The 25,076-nt window shown below is 40.0% G+C and overlaps 1 protein-coding gene across 2 annotated transcripts; it reads right to left on the bottom strand.

Annotated features, from left to right (window-relative positions):
- Positions 1–24,936, bottom strand: tmem71 (transmembrane protein 71). Of its 2 annotated transcripts, none has more exons than XM_029703973.1 (10): positions 24,769–24,936; positions 14,302–14,402; positions 6,990–7,044; positions 6,404–6,619; positions 4,709–4,893; positions 3,294–3,479; positions 3,045–3,111; positions 2,782–2,843; positions 2,632–2,681; positions 1–2,527 (listed from the first exon to the last, which is right to left on the bottom strand). In XM_029703973.1, exons 2-10 carry the CDS (start codon positions 14,330–14,332, stop codon positions 2,504–2,506), a joined length of 876 nt encoding a protein of 291 aa, XP_029559833.1. In that variant the 5' UTR covers positions 14,333–14,402; positions 24,769–24,936; the 3' UTR covers positions 1–2,503. The 2 variants fall into 2 exon arrangements, with proteins under 2 accessions (XP_029559833.1, XP_029559834.1); XM_029703974.1 differs by lacking the exon at positions 24,769–24,936 and adding an exon at positions 18,578–18,785.
- Positions 24,937–25,076: the final 140 nt, after the last annotated feature.

A 25,076-nucleotide genomic window follows, 5' to 3' on the forward strand; every position in this document is an offset into this window, starting at 1 on the left:
TAATAGTGTGTTAACCAGACAGTTTTTATTTATTTTTGACAATAATACGAGCATGGTGTAGTCATGATTAATAGGGTTCCTAAAAGAGCCAGTCAAATTGAATGGATGGATGTTGCACAGGCTCACTGCTACATGAAGGCCTCTTACAGTCAATGAAAGATTTACTCCCCTATCAATCTAAGTCTCTACTCCTCAGCTGGTGCAGAAAGTGTTCAGTGGTTTGAACACTGACGAGTCGTTCACGATACATTTCACGGTCACGTTATAGACTCGCATCAGAAACAGAATATTTCCATAGATCCTGAAAATGCACTGAAAATATTGAATCTTAAAAATAAAAAGTCACATACTTGGACAACTATAAAAAATGACATTTAATAAAAGTTGTATAAGCCAATTGGGTTGAACTATTTTACAAATCTGTTAGAAAAGATGAACATTTATGTGCAACATAGCTCATTAACTATTAAAGAATATAAAAACAGTACAACAGACATTGATTACATTTTCAGTTACATCCATTTGTTAGAATGCATTCAATGTGAGTGCAAAAGACAAACATGCATACAAGAACCACACTTTTTGAAAATGTGGAAACTAATTGAGTATCAAAGCAATAAAATTGTTTAAAAAAAGTCACATGTCAAACTGGTTTATGTAAAGGTGACCAAACATGTTTTATGCACACAATAGGAAATTACTTAAATCTCAAGGTCTTGTAAAGTACATTCAGTATATGCCAATAAATCATGAATATTACAAAGAAATAACAGCCATGTTGTCTACATATACTGTAGTATGTACATTAGCTTTTGTTTACAATAAACTATCAATAAAATGGTGTCTACCGGCAAAACCTATTTTCATATTCATTTTGGCTTATTGATGAAGTATTGGTGATTTAACACTTTCTGGTCAGAGAATTGTCTCATTTGGAGTAATCATTCAGATTTGGCACTTGGAGTGAATAAATACAGCAATACTTCTCAAGTCACTTTCGTCTGGACAAACAGTACATATATGGAGACAATCAAATACAGCTTTTCTAAAGGACCAACAACATCCAATTTATACAAAGAATGGCGAGTTGAGATGTACAGTACAAAATTAACTAATTATTAAAGTACAAATCACCTATTTTCTTTAGATTCTCAAAACATCTTGCTGTAGTTTGAGGTCCAAACATGACTCATATTTCAACTTTATTAAGCTATACAATATTAACTTTATTCAGCTACTTGCTGTGCCCTGTTCCTTTTCCTGACAGAAAACACACTTTCCTTCTGGGTTGATAAACAACCATAATTACTCAACCTTCAATGCCATTACATACTCAACATTGTACCATTTAATGAGCCAAATAAAGGGAGGGGGCGATTGTTTTATTCTTTGCCGCCGTCATTATACTCAATCTCAACATTCACATTCCATTATTTTGATCCAAAGATAAGTGGTTGTGGATAACCACAAAGAGGCAGCTAATAGTATGAGTATTATGAAAATGACCACCTCATCCCCATATTCCTTGAATACAAACATTTAAATACACATTTCGGCACTACCATGAGCAGATAGGCATCCTCACACAGTGCTGACTTTTCTTTTCCAGCAGCATTTTCTGTCACTTCCCTGTATTTTAACTATATCTGATTGCGCTTAAGGATTCCGCAGTCTACTGCCTACTGATATGTAGCCCTGTTTTGTTTAGCAGGCACAGCATGCTATTAGCTAAGCTAAGATAAGCTAAAGAAGGCACTTAGCATGTTGTATTTCCATTTGCTTCTATTTAGATTAAAAGTTGCAGCTGTCATTTTTGTGAGGAAAAAACAGGTCTCAGACTGCAAGCCACTGCTACTTAAATGGCCCTGCAATTGTATTCAAAATACTGGAAGCTAGAAAATAAGTAACATTGGACAGCCCTAAAAAACCCAAGATCAACAATATCAATTCAGGTATTTGAAGAATATATTAAAAACGGTGTGTGCATAATATATGATATTACTGACTTATTTTTATATTCAGGATTATGGGAAACATCTTGGACAAGCAAATGGCAGTGATCAGTGAGCAAAATAACTAGCATTTCAAATAGTCTGGAAGGCATATTATCCAATACAAGTTCCAAATACGCAATGCATCGCCACGTGCATCGTAGCTTACAAAAATACAGTTAAATGATCTTCTCCTAACGCACATCTTTGGAGTTTGAAATGAAATTGCTTTTGATTATGCGTTTTATTGTATTTATTCCACTGATCTGTGCTCATTTTTGCATGACCAGTGTCACCCTATACCTGCTCAATTGAGCCCAATAACCTGTTTTTATGACCAGATTAATGGAACTCATGTTACATTATGTGCAAGTGCAATCTACACGCATTTATCTAATGAAATGTAAGAATCTCCATTAGTCTTTTTCTTGTGGTCCACATCCACCCTTTTCATTATCATAGATTCATTTCATGAGTAAACAGAAGTGTGTGTGTGTACGCACAGCTTTCATCTACTCATTTTTTGATGTAATATCCTGGAACAAAAATTAAGAACAAAGTTATTGACCACGTTAATATAGAACATGTGGTTGCCTGAGGTCAAAAGAAATGTAATTTAATATTTGAGAATATGACTCACCTCGGTCTTCGCTTTTCTCCACTTGCCCATGGGCCCAGACTGTGAGACGACTGGAGAAAAGGCAATGCATTAAATTAATGGTCAAAATTTTTAAAACACCATTGAAATTTGCTTCAAAAGCCACACTGAATACACTAGAGGTATACTTACATAGATATATCATTATCAATATAAATGTGGTGAATGCCATCATCAGTCCCCACAACAGACACCTGAAAAATAATGAAATAGTTTAGGTTAGCAGGTATTCTATACAAGAGAACATCTTTAAGGGTGCTTTCATCAAATAATTCACAATGAAGGAGGTATATACTGTTTACTTTCCTAAATTGTCCAAATATTTTATGCTGGTTATTTCAATATTCGGTTAAAAAGTCAATGCCACCCCATACACCTTTATACTGATGGCTTACCTTGAAAATACGGCAGAGAAGATAAAGACCATGAGAATGATGAGGAGAGCTTTCACCATGGGAAAATCTGAAATGCATAAATATTTTAACAAAACTGACACAAACCCAATGGAACCTCCTCTCCTCTCTTCATCTAGTACTGTTGAGGTGAGAGGGGGAGCTTGATCTATAATGATATACACAACAGTTAAACATTTGAGAATACACAGAAGAGAGTAGATAATGAGATAACAATGGACTGCAGCTCACCTGCTGGCTGGGGTTTAGGGGGACAGCAGCTATTGGAGAGGAAGGCTGAGGGGGGCGGGACATCCAGAAGGCCACCCAGGGGTTGGCCGAAATGCTCCTGGTGGACGCAGGTCTCCGTGACGATCTCCTCCTGTAGCATGGGCTCGTGAGCCAACTTCGTGGACATGGAAATGATCTCACTGTCATCTGGAATGGCAAAGGAGACACGACTAAAGCTGAGGAAGGTTGTTAGCTTCACGCATCTATTCAAGGTTGGTGTGGTATACCCTCAAAGCAGTCTAGGGATGATAATATGAGATACCATGTGAGCTTTGGCAGCGCTCATATTGTATACATACAGTGCCTTCGAAAGTATTCAGACCCCTTCACTTTTTCCACATTTTGTTACATTAGTCTTATTCTAAAATGTATTAAATTGTTTTGTCATCATCAATCTACACACAATCCTGTAATGACAAAGCAAAAACAGGTTTATAAATTGTTACTAAATTATGAAAAATAAAAACACATTTACAAAGTATTCAGACCCTTTACTCAGTACTTTGTTGAAGCACCTTCAGCAGCGATTACAGCATTGAGTCTTCTTAGGTATGACGCTGCAAACTTGGCACACCTGTATTTGAAGAGTTTCTCCCATTCTTCTATGCAGATCCTCTCAAGCTCTGTCAGGTTGCTGCACAGCTATTTTCAGGTCTCTCCAGACATGTTTGATCGGGTTCAAGTCCGGGCTCTGGCTGGGACACTTAAGGACCTTCCGAGACTTGTCCCGAAGCCACTCTTGCGTTGTCTGGCTGTGTGTTTAGGGTCATTGTCCTGTTGGAAGGTGAACCTTTGGCCCAGCGCTCTCTGGAGCAGGTTTTCATCAAGGATCTCTCTGTACTTTGCTCCGTTCATCTTTCCCTCGATCCTGACTAGTCTCCCAGTCCCTGCCACTGAAAAACATCCCCACAGCATGATTCTTCCACCACGCTTCACCGTAGGGATAGTGCCAAGTGTGCTCCAGATGTGACGCTTGGCATTCAAGGCAAAGAATTCAATCTTGGTTTCATTAGACCAGAGAATCTTGTTTCTCAATAAGGTATCTGTTTAATACATTTGCAAAAAAACTTTTTTTTAAACTGTTCGCTTTGTCATTATGGGGTATTGTATGTAGATTGCTGAGGATAAAAATAAAAATCAATTTTAGAACAAGGCTGAAACGTAACAAAATCTTGAAAAAGTCAAGGGGTGTGAATACTTTCCGAAGGCACTGTATAAGACAGCAGCCACTTGATAAGAACCTTGCTTAAGGGGACAACAACAAGTCCATTCATAAACATGGCCAAAATGACATGAAATAAGTGCAACATTGCTTAAGTTTCACAACAGTTGGCCGTCAAGTGCCTCCCACACAGACATAGCATAGCAGGCCTTACCATAAGTGAAGCTGCAGCTGGTGTCCAAATCGGTGGTGCTATGCTCCATCCAGGAGGACTCTGCAAGTGGTGGGTGACGCACCCCTCCGAACACTTTCTCATCCAGCCATGACTGACACGTCTCAGTCATGTCACTAAACAGACTAGCTAGAGACCGGCGGGCCTTCCGCCTGCGTCTGAAGATTCTAAGGGGAGGAAAACATAACATACGTCATACTTTTTATCAGGACAATGTCAACAAATGTGTAAAGACTAATGTTCTTAATAATATTCCTAATGTGTTTCTTTATATTGCATCTGTGATCACAGTAATAATAAATAACGTTGTCACGATACCTAGTATGACAGACTCAAACATTCTGTAGACATATCCTAACTAAAACTGCCTTATGTTTCATGTACTTATTTCATGTAACTTGTCATGTTTGCGTAGTGACTTGTAAAGGGTATTGTTATTGTCCCTTTGAGCAAGGTTCTTATCAATTGGCTGATGTCCTATATGTATTGAATATGAGAGCTGCCAAAGCTCGCGTGCTATCTCATATTATCCCTAGCCTTCCGACCACGACACCAAAGCTCGCGTGGTATCTCATATTATCCCTAGCCTTCCGCCCACGACACCAAAGCTCGCGTGGTATCTCATATTATCCCTAGCCTTCCGCCCACGACAACAAAGTGGTTTGTTTTTGAAGTTATAGAGCACACAATGTTGGTTGGGATCATCTTTTCTGCTAAATGGCACATAATACAATATTTTACCAAAAGCAGGTTCTGAAAGGACCATTGGGTATCGTGATACTGTATTGTCACAGTAGTAATAATAAGACAGTGGGGTAAGTTCAAAAGCCCACAAAACCAGTGGCTTAACCATGCCATGTGAAAATGTATCTCTGAACAAATCTCTATTACATAATTCCACGGGAACACCAATAAATAATTTAGTGTATCATAGGCTTTCAAATAAAATGACAACATGATTATGCAGTCAAATGTATAAATGTTAAGTCTTTTAACCAAATGCCTGCAAGGCATTGATGTTTTTCATTTTAAGAGCAAAATGGCACTGACTAGAATCTCAGCAACGCAAACGGTTGACTTGATTTACGAGCTCCAATTTACAGGACGAACCAGCCTCACATTTTCCGTGCAGCTCTCTCAAATAGGCTAATCCATGACCTCATCCCTATAAACAGGGCTTGTGTTTGAACACAGACCGGCATGGTTATCCACCCCCAAACAGAAATCTGAACCCACTGTCAAGAGCTGCATAACGATGGGGAGAACATTTCCGACCATGACACCAATGTGATTTGCTACAGTTCAGAGCAAAGGCACATGTTGACAAAACCTGCAACAGCATGTTGGAGTTAGGACTTATGTTTGCCTTTTCAATTATATTCACTGTTATTTAATACCCATAGTCGTTCTACATTTTAAGCTATATACACCTCAGAGTTGAGCTTTCATACTTATTCATGAATGCTAGCTAAACGGTGTCTATTAGTGACTGACATTCAACCAGACCTAGGTCAAATACTGAGGTATACTTGATTTAGCTCAACGTTTGCACTTCTGGGACTATTCTATTGGTTCCATTGCATCTGGCAAACCAAGTATCTGCACAGAAAAAGTATTTGACATAATAGTTTTCTCAGTTCTGGATTCAACGTGGCATGCCACTTTGGAACAACTGACCTGACTAGATTCTCTTTGTAGGACAGTTTGATTTTGGAGGGGGTGAGAGAGACATTGCCCTCGTCATCCCAGGTGTAGCTGTCCTCAGTCAGAACGTAGTAGCCGTTGTTGAGGAGGCGGGGGCTCCGGCGGCAGGAGCTGGGGGATCCCGTCACTGGGTTCACGGAGTAACACTCATATGATGAATCTGGAGATGACAGAAGGGACAGGCCCAGGCTACAGAGTACACAAAGAGAACCAAGACAGAATGATAGATGTCAGAGTTATTCAACACCACTTCAAATATGTGTTTCAAAGCTTACAACAGCGTTGACCAACTTTCCTTCTGGACGGGTACCGTTCAGCAGGCTTCCGCTACAACCTAGCACACCTGATTTGACTAGTTAGTTAGTTGAAACAGGTGTGTAACAATGGGGTTGGAGCATAAGCCTGCATATTCAATAGCTCTCCAGGAGGGCTGGTCACCCATTGCATACATAGTTTTTTTTTTTTTTTAGGTAATTGTAATTCTACTCGAAGCAACGCTACATTGAATCCATGCACCTCAAAGCCTACATATTGCCATCAAACATATGACCAGTTTTACCTTTGACATGACTCGTTAGCCAATGTTTTTTCTCGCTTTCTCTTTATAGGTGAACCTGTTGATATACAAAAATATTGACAGATTATGACTTCTAAGACTTCACAAGTTTGTTGGCTAGCCTAATTCATTCAAATCCTTAAGAGAGTCTTGATGTACCCGTGCGTCAATCTAAGTAACATAATTTAAAAAAAATCCACATCAAAATCCAGCAGTTTAAGCCAGAGATATGCATGGGCTGCATCTCAATCCACCGCATCTGCCATTGTTGGCCTTCCGCATCTGCTGTGGGAGGTGGCTGAGCTACAGCGGTGTTTGTCAGACCATGAGACAGCCCGAAAGTCGGTCTTCTCACAAAAACGTTTGGCCAACAAACTAATACAAAAATAAGGGCTTGAATATGTGTCCCAAAAAATATATACAGTGCATTTGTAAAGTATTCAACCCCTTGACTTTTCCCACATTTTTTACACTACAGCCTAAAATGGATTTCAAAAAGTCACACACACACACACACACACACACAATAGCCCATAATGACAAAGCAAAAACAGATTGACATTTTTGCAAAAGTATTTAAAATAAAAAACTGCACATTTACATAAGTATTCAGACCCTTTACTCAGTACTTTGTTGAAGCCCCTTTGGCAGCGATTACAGGCCTGAGTCTTCTTGGGTATGACACTAAAAGCTTGGCACACCTGTACTTGGGATGTTTCTCCCATTTAGATTTTACTTAACTGACTTGCCTAGTTAAATAAAGGTTAAGATCAAATTCTTATTTACAATGATGGCCTATAATGACGGTCATTCTTCTCTGCAGATCCTCTCAAGCTCTGTCAGGTTGGATGGGGAGCTTTGCTGCACAGCTATTTTCAGGCCTCTTCAGAGAATTTTGATCGGGTTCAAGTCCGGGCTCTGGCTGGGCCACTCATGGACATTCCCGAAGCCACTCCTGTGTTGTCTTGGCTGTGTGCTTAGAGTCGATGTCCAGTTGGAAGTTGAACCATCGCCCTAGTCTGAGGTCCTGAGTGCTCTGGAGCAGGTTTTCATCAAGGATCTCTCTGTACTTTTGCACCATTCATCTTTCTTTTGATCCTGACTAGTCTTCCAGTCCCTGCCACTGAAAAACATCCCCACAGCAGCCACCACGGTTCAATGTAGGGATGGTGGCAAGGTTTTTTCCAGACGTGACGCTTGGTATTCAGGCCAAAGAGTTCAATCTTGGTTTCATGAGTCAAGAGAATCTTGTTTCTCATGGTCTAAGAGTCTTCAGGTTCCTTTTGGCAAACTCAAAGTGGGATGTTGTGCCTTTTACTGAGGAGTGGCTTCCGTCTGGCCTCTCTACCAAAAGGCCTGATAGGTGGAGTGCTGCCGAGATGGTTGTCCTTCTGGAAGGTTCTCCCATCTCCACAGAGGAACTCTGGAGTTCCTGTCAGAGTGATCATTGGGTTCTTGGTCACCTCCCTGACCAAGGCCCTTCCTTCTCCCCCGATAGCTCAGTTTAGCCGGGTGGCCAGCTCTAGGAAGAGTCTTGGTGGTTCCAAACTTCTTCCATTGAAAATGATGGAGGCCATTGTGTTCTTGAGGAACTTCCATGCTGCAGACATTTTTTGGTACCCTATCCAGATCTATGCCTTGACACAATCCTGTCTCGGAGCTCTACAGACAATTCCTTCGACCTCATGGCTTGGTTTTTACTCAGACATGCACTGTCAACTGTGGGACCTTATATAGATAGGGGTGTGCCTTTCCAAATCATGTCCAATCAATTGAATTTACCACAGGTGGACTCCAATCAAGTTGTAGAAACATCTCAAGGATGATCAATGGAAACAGGATGCACTGGAGTTAAATTTCGAGTCTCATAGCAAAGGGTCTGAATACTTATGTAAATAAGGTATCTGTTTTTCTTTTTTTAAATATGCAAAAAATGTGAACCTGTTTTCACCTTGTCATTATGGGGTATTGTGTGTAGATTGAGAATATTTTATTTAATCCATTTTAGAATAAGGCTGTAACGTAATGAAACGTGGAAAAAGGGAAGGGGTCTGAATACTTTCCAAATGCACTGTATATTTCCTGAGCTTTTTTTAAAATCTCCTAGATATAGGACAGACCTTTCAACCCTTATTATTTTTTCCCAATTTATGCACGTGTTATTCAGTGCATTTCTATTGGCTATAGTAGTAAATATTTTGGGGGCATACCTTAAAGAGGTCGTAAAATTCCAAATCAAATAGATAAATGATCTATGGAATGACCATGGTATAGCCAGCAGCATACCACCCTGCCTCCCACTGCTGGCTTGCTTCTGAAGCTAAGCAGGGTTGGTCCTGTTTGGAAGACCAGATGCTGCTGGAAGTGGTGCTGAAGGGCCTCCAGTAGGCACCCTTTCCTCTGGTTGAAAAAAATATCCCAATGCCCCAGGGCAGTGATTGGGGATATTGCCCTGTGTAGGGTGCTGTCTTTCGGATGGGACGTTAAATGGGTGTCTTGACTCTCTGTGGTCACTAAAGATCCCATGGCACTTATTGTAAGAGTAGGGGTGTTAACCCCGGTGTCCTAGCTAAATTCCCAATCTGACCATCACAGTCACCTAATCATCCCCAGCTTACAATTGGCTCATTCATCTCTCCTGTAACTATTCCCCAGGCTGTTCCTGTAAATGAGAACGTGTTCTCAGTCAACTTACCTGGTAAAATATGGGTTAAAGAAATAAAGAAAACATCTTTAAACAATTCCATATGTTAACTTAGTATCCCTCCCAAATGGCTTAAGACTTTTAAAAAACTATGAAAACAGCCTATGTGACATCAATATGAGCCAAACATTTATTCTACTGTGAAAATATACTATGTGTAAATAGGATAATTTTGGAGTTCTGTGAGACTTGAGGTCGTGACTGCATCACAATGTAAATTCAGGTTGGGTTTGTTTCAAACCTGCCCACAGCTGTCAGCTGAAAAGTAATCAATTCCGAGTGCAGATGCATGCGACCCAATCGTAATGCATGTGGAAAATTTGGGTTCACTTTGGACATCACTATGGGGATAGTCAGGGACCATCAGTAAATTACACAATGTACATGGGAAATTTTTAAAATTCCATTAGCTCCAAATTTTCAAGACATAAAAGCTCAAACCAACTATAAATTGTAGAAATTCACGTACAAATATTGAAATAATTTAATGAGAACTAAAAATGTGTACAACATGATACAGTGGTAGCAATACATGGTTATAACATCTACAGAAAAGACAAATGTCAATGGTGGTGGTGCGGTCTATATTCATAACCACATTCCTGTAAAGCTTAGAGAAGATATCATGTTAAATACTGTTGAAGAAATATGGCTACAGGTTCATCTGCCTCACCTAAAGGAAGCTGCTATAGACCACCAAGTGCTACCAGTTAGTATCTGGAGAACGTGTGAAATGTTTGATAATGTACAGTACCAGTCAAAAGTTTGGACACACCTACTCATTCAAGGGTTTTTCTTTATTTTTACTATTTTCTACATTGTAAAATAATAGTGAAGACATCAAAACTATGAAATAACACATATGGCATCATGTAGTAACCAAAAGTGTTGTGGACACCCCTTCAAATGAGTGGATTTTGATATTTCAGCCACACCCGTTGCTGACAGGTTTACAAAATTGAGGAACACAGTCATGCAATCTCCATAGACAAACATTAGCAGTAAAATGGCCCATATTGAAGCGCTCTGTGACTTTCAACATGGCGACGGGGCACTGCTAGAGCTGCCCCGGTAAGTGCGGTTATTGTGAAGTGGAAACGTCTAGGCGCAAAAACGGCTGATACACGAAGTGGTAAGCCACAAAAACTCACAGAACGGGGCCGCAGTGTGCTGAACAAGTAGCGTGTATAAATTGTTTGTCCTCTGTTGCAACACTCACTACCGAGTTCCAAACTGCCTCTGGAAGCAACGTCAGCACAATAGTTGTTCGTTGGGAGCTTCATGAAATGGGTTTCCATGGCCGAGCAGCTGCACACAAGCCTAAGATCATCATGCGCAATAGCAAGAGTCGGCTGGAGTGGTATAAAACTCGAGGCCATTGGACTCTGGAGCAGTGGAAATGCGTTCTCTGGACTGAGAACCCAAACAAATCTGGGTATGGTGGATGACAGGAGAACGCTACCTGCCCGAATGCATAGTGCCAACTGTAAAGTTTAGTGGAGGAGGAATAATGGTCTGGGGCTGTTTTTTATGGTTTGGGCTAGGCCCCTTAGTTCCAGTGAAGGAAATCTTAATACTACAGCATACAATGACATTCTAGACGATTCTGTGTTTTCAATTTGTGGAAGGCCCTTTCCTGTTTCAGAATGACAATGCCCCCATGCATAAAGCGAGGTCCATACAGAAATGGTTTGTCGAGATCAGTGTGGAAGAACTTGACTGGCCTGCACAGAGCCCTGACCTCAACGACACTGAACAGCTTTAGGATGAATTGGAATGCCAACTGCGAGCCAGGCCTAATCGCCCAATATCAGTGCCCGACCTCACTAATGCGTGTGGCTGAATGGAAGCTAGTCCCCGCAGCAATGTTCCAACATCTAGTGGAAAGCCTCCCTAGAAGAGTGGAGGCTGTTATAGCAGCAAAGACGGGACCAACTCCATATTAATGACCATGATTTTGGTACGAGACAAGCAGGTGTCCACATACACTACATGGCCAGAAGTAATTCTGGCCGCACAACCGATTGGCAAAAGAACCGCACATTGAGAAATCGTGACTAAACTGAATAAAAAGATGATACTATACTATGAAACAAATATAAATTATATAAAGAATGATAGTAAAAAGCTTTGGAGCATCTTAAATGAAATTTTGGGCAAAAAGAATCTCCGCTCCATCATCATTGAATCAGACAGCTCATTCATCATAAACCCACTGATATTTCCAACTATTTTAAAGATTTTTATATTGGCAAGATTAGCAAACTTAGGCATGACATGCCAGCAACAAACGGTGACCGTACACATCCAAGTATAACTGACCATTTTATGAAGAAAAAGCATTGTAAATTGAGCATGGAAGAGTTGAAAAAGTTGTTTATCAACAATGACAAGCCACCTGGATCTGACAACTAGGATGGAAAATTACTGAGGATAATAGGGGACGATATTGCCACTACTATTTGCTATGTCGTCAATCTAAGCCTACAAGAAAGTGTGTACCCTCAGGCCTGGAGGGAAGCAAGTCATTCCGCTACCCAAGAACAGTAAAAAAACCTTTACTGGCTCAAATAGCCGACCAATCAGCCTGTTACCAACCCTTAGTAAACTTTTTGAATTTTTTTTTGACCAGATACAATGCTATTTTATATTAAACAAATTGACAGACTTTCAGCATGCTTTTAGGGAAGGGCATTCAACATGCATGGGACTTACACAAATTACTGATTTGCTGAAAGAAATTGATGATAAAATCATTGTGGGAGCTGTTTTGTTAGACTTCAGTGTGGCTTTTGACATTATTGATCATAGTCTGCTGCTGGAAAAATGTGTTATGACTTTACACCCCGTGCAATATTGTGGCTAAAGAGTTACCTGTGTTACAGAACACAGAGGGTTTTCTTTAATGGAAGTCATAATTCCGGTAGAATCAGGCATTCCCCAGGGCAGCTGTTTAGGCCCCTTTACTAATGACATGCCACTGGCTGAGTAAAGCCAGTGTGTATGTATGCGGATGACTCAACGCTGTACACGTCAGCTACTACAGCGACTGAAATCACTGCAATACTTAACAAAGAGCTGCAGTTAGTTTCAGAATGGATGGCAAGAAATAAGTTAGTCCTATATATTTCTAAAACTGAAAGCATTGTATTTGGGTCAAATCATTAACTAATCCCTAAACCTCAATGAAATATTTTAATGAATAATGTGGAAATTGAGCAAGCTGAGGTGAGATTACAATTGGCTCAGAACAGGGCAACATGGCTGGCTCTTAAATGTACATGGGGAGCTAACAATAATATGCATGCCAATCTCTCATGGCTCAAAGTAGAGGAGAAATTGACTTCATCACTACTTGTTTTTGTAAGAAGCTTTGAGATGCTGAATGCACCAAGCTGTCTGTTTAAACTACTAGCACACAGCTCAGACACCCAAGCATACCCCACAAGACATGCTACCAGAGGTCTCTTCACAACCCCAAAGTCCAGAACAGACTATGGGAGGCACACAGTACTATATGGAGGCATAGCTATATGGAACTCTTTTCCACATCAGGGAACTGATGCAAGCAGTAGAATTAGATTTAAAACAATTGACAAAAATTAACCTAATGGAACAGAGGGACTGTAAAGAGACACACAGGCATACACATGCTAAACACATGTACACATGTATTTTGTATTGTAGATATGTGGTGGTAGAGTAGTGGCCTGAGGGCACACACTTAATGTGTTGTGAAATGTAATATTTTATATAACTGCCTTAATGTTGCTGTACCCCAAGAAGAGTAGCTGCCTTGCCAGCAGCTAATGGGGATCCTAAATAAATCAAACATGAAAATATTGTCTCATTTACATTGTGTAATTTATTGAAGATCCCTAACCAGGCCCGGCTATCCTAACTCAAATCAACTTTTCCACGGTCACACACCAGCGTATCGGCTAAATAATTTGTTTAACTCTTCCCACCTGTGAACAAACCACACTCGAAACCAACTTACATTTGAATTCAGCCATAGCCTCTAGCATTTTTTAATGATCCAAATATAAAACGATGCCATTTCAGGAAGTGCAGTCACCCTTTAAGAGCTGGATCCTTACTTAAGATCAATGTGCGTAACTTGAAGTTTAGTGAAGATCTGCATGATTTACATTAAAGTCAGAGGTAAAGAGCACAGATCTCAAGTTAGGATTCTACCCTAAGTGCAGTCCTTATTTTACCCTTCCTTGATCAGGAGCTGAAAACCACATGTGAGGTAACAGTCAATAAATCATCATCTAGTAAACAAAGTAAGGGGTCAGCCACAGCCAGGACCAACATTCCAGTACTTGGTGTTGAAACCAGTTGAGTACAATAACAACATGTTAACAAACTCAAAAGCAGTTCAGCATGTTAAATAATAGACTGACTGCTGCATTGGAACCTTCAAGATGAATAACCTAAAAAAGGTATTTGTTGGTTTTGTTAAACCATATAGAATGGTTGACTCTATAGACAAAAGGATAACATATATAGAACCGTCTTGTTCAGATGGGTATTTCTGTCTTTAAATTCTAAGCACAATAAATAAAAACACTAAAAATACAAAATGTAGAAACGGAGTTGACGTACTTGTAACAGCCCCATTGAAAGGCAGAGCCATATCTGCCTGTACACACACAGCGGTGTCTCGGGGGGAGCGTTCAAGGTCGAAAGGTCCTGGTTGTCTCAATCTGGAAAACACATAAGAAAACAGTCTTGTAAGACAAAGCCAGACAGAAAGCAGTAATAACACATAGGACTACTGCATAGAAAAGAAATGCCTGAAATGACAATTATAAGAAACGATCGAACCAAATGATCGAAAAAATAGAAACATGTTGCTGAATTCTCACTAAAGTACAATATATTACTAAAAGTATATGGACACCTGCTCATCAAACATCTCATTCCAAAATCATGGGCATTAATATGGAGTTGGTCCCCCCTTTTGCTGCTATTACAGCCTCCACTCTTCTGGGAAGGCTTTCCACTAGATGTTGGAACATTGCTGCGGGGACTTGCTTCCATTCAGCCACAAGAGCATTAGTGCGGATGGGCACTGACGTTGGGCGATTAGGCCTGGCTCGCAGTCGTTGCTCCAATTCATCCCAAAGGTGTTCGATGGGGTTGAGATCAGGCCACTGTGCAGGCCAGTCAAGTTCTTCCACACCGATCTCGACAAACCATTTCTGTATGGACCTCACTTTGTGCACAGGGGCATTGTCATGCTAAAACAGGAAAAAGCCTTCCCCAAACTGTTGCCACAAAGTTGGAAGCACAGAATCTTCTAGAATGTTGTTATATGCTGTAGCGTTAAGATTTCACTTCACTGGAACTAAGGGGCCCAAACCATGAAAACAGCCCCAGACCATTATTCCTCCTCCACTAAACTTCATAGTTGGCACTATGCATTGCGGCAGGTAGCGTTCTCCTGGCATCCTCCAAACCCAGATTTGTCCATTGGACTGCCAGATGGTGAAGCGTGATTCATCACTCCAGAAAACACATTTCCACTGCTCCAGAGTCCAATGGCGGCGAGCTTTACACCACTCCAGCCGACGCTTGGCATTGCGATCTTAGGCTTGTGTGCGGCTGCTTGACCATGGAAACCCATTTTATGAAGCTCCTGACGAACAGTTCTTGTGCCTAAGTTGCTTCCAGAGGCAGTTTGGAACTTGGTAGTGAGTGTTACAACCGAGGACGCGCTTCAGAACTCCGCGGTCACTTTCTTTGAGCTTGTTAGACCTACCACTTCACGGCTGAGCCGTTGTTGCTCCTAGACGTTTCCACAGTAACTGCACTTACTTACAGTTGACCAGGGCAGCTCTAGCAGGGCAGAAATTTGACAAACTGACTTGTTGGAAAAGTGGCATCTTATGACGGTGCCACGTTGAAATTCACTGAGCTCTTCAGTAAGGCTATTCTACTGCCAATGTTTGTCTATGAAGATTGCATGGCTGTGTGCTTGAATTGTATACACTTGTCAGCAACGGATGTGGCTGAAATAGCCAAATCCACTCATTTGAAGGGCTGTCCACATACTTTTATATATAATGCATTCCAATACACTCCATTTACCATCAATTGCATATTAGGATTGATTATTTGTATTTAGACATCAACATTATTCACCTTGATGCCAATTATTGTACCAGTCTTGCAGCAGATACCACTCAAGCAAGGAGCAAAGCAAACATTGCAATACCACAGACGTAGGACAGAGAAGTACCCAGAGTACCCAAGTATGTGTTAGCAGAATAAGCACTTTTAGAAGTGAGATTTCCACTGGGCAGTTACTTTAAGGCAGTGTATCCCAAACTTGGTCCTCGGGACCCCAAGGGGTGCACGTTTTGGTTTTTACCCTAGCACTACAGTCGTGGGCAAAAGTTGAGAATGACACAAATATTAATTTTCACAAAGTCTGCTGCCTCAGTTTGTATGATGGCAATTTGCATATACTCCAGAATGTTATGAAGAGTGATCAGATGAATTGCAATTAATTGCAAAGTCCCTCTTTGCCATGCAAATGAACTGAATCCCTAAAAAACATTTCCACTGCATTTCATCTCTGCCACAAAAGGACCAGCTGACATCATGTCAGTGATTCTCTCATTAACACAGGTGTGAGTGTTGACGAGGGCAAGGCTGGAAATCACTCTGTCATGCTGATTGAGTTCAAATAACAGACTGGAAGCTTCAAAAGGAGGGTGGTGCTTGGAATCATTGTTATTCCTCTGTCAACCATGGTTACCTGCAAGGAAACACGTGCCGTCATCATTGCTTTGCACAAAAAGGGCTTCACAGGCAAGGATAATGATACCAGTAAGATTGCACCTAAATCAACCATTTATCGGATCATCAAGAACTTCAAGGAGAGCGGTTCAATTGTTGTGAAGAAGGCTTCAGGGCACCCAAGAAAGTCCAGCAAGTGCCAGGACCGTCTCCTAAAGTTGATTCAGCTGCGGGATCGGGGCACCACCAGTACAGAGCTTGCTCAGGAATGGCAGCAGGTGGGTGTGAGTGCATCTGCACGCACAGTGAGGTGAAGACTTTTAGAGGATGGCCTGATGTCAAGAAGAGCAGCAAAGAAGCCACTTCTCTCCAGGAAAAACACCAGGGACAGACTGATACTCTACAAAAGGTACAGGGATTGGACTGCTGAGGACTGGGGTAAAGTCATTTTCTCTGATGAATCCCCTTTCCGATTGTTTGGGGCATCCGGAAAAAAGCTTCTCCAGAGAAGACAATGTGAGCGCTAACATCAGTCCTGTGTCATGCCAACAGTAAAGCATCCTGAGACCATTCATGTGTGGGGTTGCTTCTCAGCCAAGGGAGTGGGCTCACTCACAATTTTGCTTAAGAACACAGCCATGAATAAAGAATGGTACCAACACATCGTCTGAGAGCAACTTCTCCCAACCATCCAAGAACAGTTTGGTGACAAACAATGCCTTTTCCAGCATGATGGAGCACCTTGCCATAAGGCAAAAGTGATAACTAAGTGGCTCTGGGAACAAAACATCGATATTCTGGGTCCATGGCCAGGAAACTCCCCAGACCTTAATCCCATTGAGAACTTGTGGTCAATCCTCAAGAGGCGGGAGAACAAACAAAACCCCCCAAATTCTGACAAACTCCAAGCATTGATTATGCAAGAATGGGCTGCCATCAGTCAGGATGTGGCCCAGAAGTTAATTGACAGCATGCCAGGGCGGATTGCAGAGGTCTTGAAAAAGAAGGGCCAACACTGCAAATATTGACTCTTTGCATCAACTTCATGTAATTGTCAATAAAAGCCTTTGACACTTATGAAATGCTTGTAATTATACTTCACTATTCCATAGTAACATCTGACAAAAATATCTAAAGACACTGAAGCAAACTTTGTGGAAATTAATATTTGTGTCATTCTCAAAACTTTTGGCCACGACTGTACACAGCTGATTCAAATAATCATCACGCTTTGACAATTTGAATCAGCTGTGGTGCTAGGGCAAAAACCAAAACGTGCACCCCTTGGTTGTACCGAGGACCAAGTTTGGGAAACACTGCCTTAAAGTAACTGCCCAGTGAAAATCTCACTCCTAAAAATTAATATTCTGTTAACCCATATCCAAAATGTTGAGTCAACCCTATACTCGTTTGTGGCCAAAGCATAAATTGGAGGAACAACACTTTTGAAAAAAAACACAAAAAAATGCTTGCCATTTCCTCATAGAACATGATGTCGTGTCCCTGAGGATGAGCTGCCAAATTAGCGGTCTACCTGCATGAATATTTTTTATGACCAGTACACGCCCACACCATTCTATTGTTGGGGTACACCCACACCATTCCAACACAGAAAAGCTGCTTTTTAACACACTTAATTACCCTTTTTAGGAAGGAAAACTATTTCACTCATACTGTAACTTAAGTAATTCTTGGTCATATTTCCTAGAAATCTGGAAACAGTGGGCAGTTACTTTAAAATCCTTAGCTTAACCCCTCTAGTTGTTACCAAGATTACTCTGCCCTGGTAATCCCTCCCCCCCCGAGATATCAGACCAGTCCTTCTCTCGGCTTCTGATGGGCGTTCCAATCAAAACACTGCTGACTGACTACATGGTAGACTGCTGAAATTCAAGGCAGCATGGGAATCTAAGTAGACAGGGATTTTGTATATCTTTGAGGTATCAAAGTTGATTCTAACATGCATAACCAAAATGCCAATTTCAACACTGGTACTTCTAGTTTACTAAGTACTACTGATTTAAGTACTGCTATTGCGTTTAGAGACACAAATCTGAGGTTTGCATATTACACACATTCACTTTTTTTTTAGGACATTTCACAAACTATGTGAAACTCAGTTGATCAGTCTTACCCAAACAGTTCCGCTTGAAATAAACGTCATTTGCAACACCCCTAATATATTTTGTGGAACGATGCGTGTTTACCTAGTTACTTCAAATCTAGTTTAACTCAAATTCTATTTGTTTATTGAAGACTTCGTTCTCATGCAGTCCAAAATCTTGTTCATTCTCTGACACCCTGAGAAAAACAGCTGCAGAAAACCAGAGGACAAAAAATAAAAAAAGTTGATGTCACATTTCCTGTTAACTCTATCCTGACTAGAAGCTATTCAACATGCAAGATAATGCCAATGTGTCCTTTTCTGTTCTTGATAGATGATAGTTATCCAAATCTAGCTAAAAAAAAGATTATCTGGGATACTGCAAAGAAATAAGACAAAATTAAAAACATTCATATATTCTCGCATTCAACCTTATTAGCAGTACAGTACGTCATGTTCATAGAGGCTATTTGTTGTTCTAAAAATCCTCTCTGTATGCTTGTTTGGTCTTTTCTGGTGCCAGACGCTCAATTGTCCGCCAGACTTGTTTGTTTCTGTACATCTGTCTTCCTGGGGCTTTCTTCCAAATGAGAGACATTATGGGATGGCTCTGTGACACCCGATGCATAAGACTATGTGGGTCAGACTTTCCGCCGTGGTAACAGTCTCTGTCTGCTGACACAGGAGAGGGTACTATAGCAGTAAACGAGTGGAACAGAGGCCCAGTGTTTCAGTAGACCGAGAGGGCCTGAGGGGAATAGCACAACGGTTGGCATGTGAAGTGTGTCTGGAAACTGGCTTTCTACAGTGCCTTCAGAAAGTATTCACACCCCTTGCCTTTTTTGACACGCTGTTTGTTATTTAAAATTGATTAAATATCCCATAATGTCAAAGTGGACAAATTGTGTTTTTCATTTTATTATTCATTAAAAATAGAACTGAAATATCTTTAGTCAATAAGTATTCAACCCCTTTGTTATGACAAGCTTGAATAAGTTCAAAGTAAACACTTGCTTCACAAGTTACAATAAGTTAAATGGACTCACTATGTGCAATAATAGTGTTTAACATGATTTTTGAATGACTACCTCATCTCTGTACTCCACACAATTATCTGAATGGTCCCTCAGTCAAGTATTGAATTTCAAACACAGATTCAACAGCAAAGACTAGGGAGGTTTTCCAATGCCTCGCAAAGAAGGGGACCTATTGGTAGATGGGTAAAAAAAAAAAGCAGACATTGCATATCCCTTTGAGCATTGTAAAGTTATTAATTACACTTTGGATGATGTATCAATACACTCAGTCACTACAAAGATACAGGTGTCCTTCCTAACTCAGTGCCAAAGAGGGGGAAAAACGCTCAGGGATTTCATCATGAGGCATATGGTGATTTTAAAACAGTTAGTTTAATAGCTGTGATAGGAAAAAAACAGAGGATGGAACAACATTGTAGTTACTCCACTATACTAGAAAAAGAAAGGAGAGCTGCTCACATTAGGAACTCAGATGCAAACATTTTATAACCAAAGTTTTGACAGCCAAGCTGTATTCATCAGGGTACTCAGGAAGATGGGGATCCATAATAAATACAAATACTCCACAATACTGTACAGAATAAAAATATTCCAAAACATGCATCCTGTTTGCAACAAGGCACTAAAGTAATACTGCAAAAAATGTGGCAAAGTAAATTAACTTTTTGTCCTGAATATAAAGTGTTATGTTTGGGGCAAATCCAAAATAACACATTACTGAGTACCACTCTCCATATTGTCAAGCATAGTGGTGGCTGCATCATGTCATGGGTATGCTTGTAATCGTTAAGGACTGGGGAGTTTTTCAGTATAAAAAGAAACAGAATGTAGCTAAGCACAGGCAAGATCCTAGAAGAAAACCTGGTTCAGTCTGCTTACCACCAGACATTGGAAGATGAATTCACCTTTCAGCAGGACAATAACCTAAAACATAAACGCCAAATCTACCCTGGAGTTGCTTACCAAGAAGACAGTGACAGAGTAGACAGAGTAGCCGAGTTACAATTTTGACTTAAATTTGCTTGAAAATCTATGGCAAGACCTGAAAATGGTTTTCTAGCAATGAACAACAACCAATTTGACAGAGATAGAAGAATTTTTAAGAAAATAATGGGCAAATGTTGCACAATCCAGGTGTGGAAAGCACTTGTAATCAAGACTTGTAATCGCTCCCAAAGGTGATTCTAACATGTAATAACTCAGGTGGTTGAATACTGTGTGTATATATATATATATATATATATATATATATATATATATATACACACACAAAAGTATGTGGACACCCCTTCAAATGAATGGATTTGGCTATTTCAGCCACACCTGTTGCTGACAGGTGTACACAATCTAGCACACAGCCATGCAATCTCCATAGACAAACATTGGCAGTAGAATGGCCTTACTGAAGAGCTCAGTGACTTTCAACGTGGCATCCTATAACGTCATAGGATGCCACCTTTCCAACAAGTTAGTAACATTTCTGCCTTGCTAGAGCTGCCCTGATCAAATGCAAGTGCTGTTATTGTGGAAACGTCTAGGAGCTACAACGGCTCAGCCCGCAAAGCGGCAAGCCAAACAAGCTCACAGAACAGGACCACCATGTGCTGAACAAGTAGCGCGTATAAATCATTTGTCCTCTGTTGCATCACTCACTACCGAGTTCCAAACTGCCTCTGGAAGCAACGCCAGCACAATAACTGTTCATCGGGAGCTTAATGAAATGGGTTTCCATGGCCAAGCAGCCACACACAAGCCTAAGATCACCATGCGCAAAGCCAAGCGTCGGCTGGAATGGTGTAAAGCTCGCCGCCATTGGACTCTAGAGTAGTGGAAAGGCGTTCTCTGGAGTGATGAATCACAGATGAATCTAGGTTTTGCAGACGCCAGGAGAATGCTACCTGCCTGAATGCATAGTGCCAACTAAAGTTTAGTGGAGGAGGAATAATGGTCTGGGGCTGTTTTTCATGGTTCGGGCCCCTTAGTTCCAGTGAAGGGAAGACTTAATGCTACAGCATACAATGACATTCTAGATGATTTTAAGCTTCCAACTTTGTAGCAACAGTTTGGGGAAGGCCTTTTCCTGTTTCACCATGACAATGCCCCCGTGCACAAAGCGAGCTCCATACAGAAATGGTTTGTGTGTAGGTGTGTAGCTTTCTGAAGCCAGGTTGACGGGACCTTTTGAGAAGTGTCTTTTGATGTTACTAGTATAAAACCACAGCCTTGATGCACTCGACCGTTTGGAAAAGCGTACGTTGCCTTTTTTTGGTTTGAATATGATTCAAATAAAAAGCTGACATTCTGTCTCGTCTCTTGTGGCACAGGGATGGCATTTTACTTCGCAATATGGACGTCAACATACCATGTTCCGAGTCACGTGTTTATCTAAAATCTATCACTGGTCCTTATGCTATAGAGTAAAACCAACCCTTAAGGCCCCCCATCCTGAGAGCCGTGCATATCTCCCAGAACTAAAAAAGGGGATACATGGATGTCGTGTGAGCCAGCAGCGGAACATTGCTAGAGAGCCCAGGGCTGTTGACATGGACAGTTGATTGTGTCTTTTGCGCTGTGCAATAAAGACAAAAGCCAGCAGGCCTCTTCAGTCATGTGGCTTAAGTTGTCATTGTTTTTAAACCCCATTAAAAGAGTGAACGCTCAACCACAACATGCACAACGCAGATTTCCTGAGGAAGTGACAGGCAGCTATCTTTCTTCCTGTGTGTTCATTTGAAAGTAAAAGTAGAGGCACTATGTAGCATGAGCAACATTAGACAAACATGGGTATGAAAATGTATAATACAATGGCAATACACTACTGGTCAAAGGTTTTACAACACACTCATTCATGTGTATGCAAAGCAAAGGGTGGCTATTTGAAGAATCTCAAATATAAAATATATTTTGATTTGTTTAACACTTTATTTGGTTACTACATGATTCCATATGTGTTATTTCATAGTTTATGTCTTCACTATTATTCTACAATGTAGAAAATAGTAAAAATAAAAACTTTTGACTGGTAGTGTACATTAATGGTTTTGATTATAGTCTTACAAAGTACCTAACAGTAAAGTGAATCATGGTGATATAATGATTTTACACAATAACCATCATTGGTTACAATGACAGCAGTTCAACAATTCACAAAGCTAAGTAGTGATAGGTGATGTGACAAGTAAAATCTAATCAACACTTTTCCATGTTCTGTAAAGTTTCTCTTGATGAGCCATGTATCAATATAATATACATTTATATTTGAGTACTTGAAGTGGTTATAAAGGCTAGATACATATCCCACCACAAGCCAAAGACTGCTTGTGCACTGACCATCTTCCATCATTAGGAAATGGGAAATTACGTAATAGACATAAAAGCAATTAGTTTACAACAAATGAAATGGTGGCAACAACAACAAAAAACACAGACATGTTTACACTACAATTGATGAGTGACATTATCTTAATTACTATTTAATTGTATGTCTACTATATATATATATATATATATATTCAGTGCTGGCATTTTAGACATTTACCTACAAATAATGTCAATGATATACAGTGGGGTTGGAAATGATTGACACCCTTCTGTATAAAATAATTCAAATACTGAGCTATGTTGTATGCAAAAAAAAACGTTGGGAAATTATACTTTATACTAATACAATTGCTCAAAGAAAGAGATTGTTTAACAAGTAATATTTGTATTTTTTTCAAAAAAGGTAGGGGTCAAAATTATTGACAAATTATGAAGTTGTCAAAAGTTTTGTATTTGTTCCCATATTCCTAGCACGCGATGACTACATCAAGCTTGTGACTGAAACTTGTTGGATGCATTTGCAGTTCGTTTTGGTTGTTTCCATATTATTTTGTGCCCAATAGAAATTAATGTTAAATAATATATTGGCATTTTCAAAGTTCTGTTATTTTCCAGATTGACTGACCTTAAAGTAATGATGGACTGTCGTTTCTCTTTGCTTATTTGAGCTGTTCTTGCCATAATATGGACTTGGTCTTTTACCAAATGGGGCTATCTTCTGTATATCACCCCTACCTTGTCACAACACAACTGATTGGCTCAAACGCATTAAGGAAAGAAATTCCACAAAGTATCTTTTATCAAGGCACACCTGTTAATTGAAATGCATTCCAGGTAACTACCTCATGAAGCTGGTTGAGAGAATGCCAAAAGTGTGCAAAGCTGTCATCAAGGCAAAGGGTGGCTACTTTCAAGAACGTCAAATATAAAATATTTTGATTTGTTTTACACTTTTTTGGTTACTACATGATTCCATGTGTGTTATTTCATAGTTTATATGTCTTCATTATTATTATACAATGTAGAAAATAGTAAAAATAAAGAAAAACCCTGGAATGAGTAGCTGTGTCCAAACTTTTGACTGGTACTGTATGAGTAACCATAAATACTGTAATTGCTTTATTAGGTCAGAGCTTGAACTAAGCATACGTTAATTGGTGTCGCTACCTACCCGTATACTATATATCCCAGTTTTCCCTCAGGACTGCACATGTTACATTTGAGGCATTGCTTGGTTATTTGTCTGAATTTATCTGAATTTAACATTTGAGTTTCAATTGAAGAAAAAAAAATACTATTGAAATTCACTATTGTTTTTTACATTTACGTCATTTAGCAGACGCTCTTATCCAGAGCGACTTACAAATTGGTTATCGCCTATTGTGCATAAGTGACTTTCACCCCTTCCGAAAAATTATAAATGAAAGCCTGTCATTTACTGAACGTAGCAGGTTGACTACGGGTAGGCCCCGACTGATGATGCAGGATCTGATGATGCTGGAGCTTATGCTGCTGGAGGAAAGGGCCTACATAGAACAGGCTATTTGCGGATACAGGGTGCTAGCAAATAGCGTTGCAGCAATAGCCCACTGATTATAGGCTACTGTCCTTGAAGAATGCTAAGAATGAGTAGGCTATGACGATATCGTTCATCATAACACCTATATGAATATTGTTTACATTTCAACCAAGATTTGAAATGAACACTCAAAAATACATTAATACTGTGTGTCTATTGAATTTCTTCTAAGATTTCAGTGTAGATCTATCAAGTTCAAAGTCAAGCAGAGAGAAAACAATAGCTGGTGGAATAGATAGAATAATAAAATAAAATATTTCGTTAAAAGCGATAGGGCTACTTACTAACTCTCTCGCTTATCGAAGTCTTTCTGTTTGTCCCGGAGAGCGGAAGGCTGTACATAAGCTGCATATGTTTTATTTAGGATCAATCTATTCTAAACGTTAAGATAAAAAAATTCAACATGCAAGCCGTGTTGATATTGCCTGACAAGTAGTCTACCAGCAGCACAATTTATGACGTCAGTTTGTATGGTAAGGAGGAAACCATCAAAATAAAAGCCCGCATTTCAAAATATTGCAGCGTGGATAACTAATTCAACAGAAATTGAATTTTAATCAATGCCCACTTTTATTGTGCCATCAAGAAAATC

This window comes from Salmo trutta, chromosome 21 (genome assembly GCF_901001165.1).
Source record: "Salmo trutta chromosome 21, fSalTru1.1, whole genome shotgun sequence".
NCBI lineage: Eukaryota > Metazoa > Chordata > Actinopteri > Salmoniformes > Salmonidae > Salmo > Salmo trutta.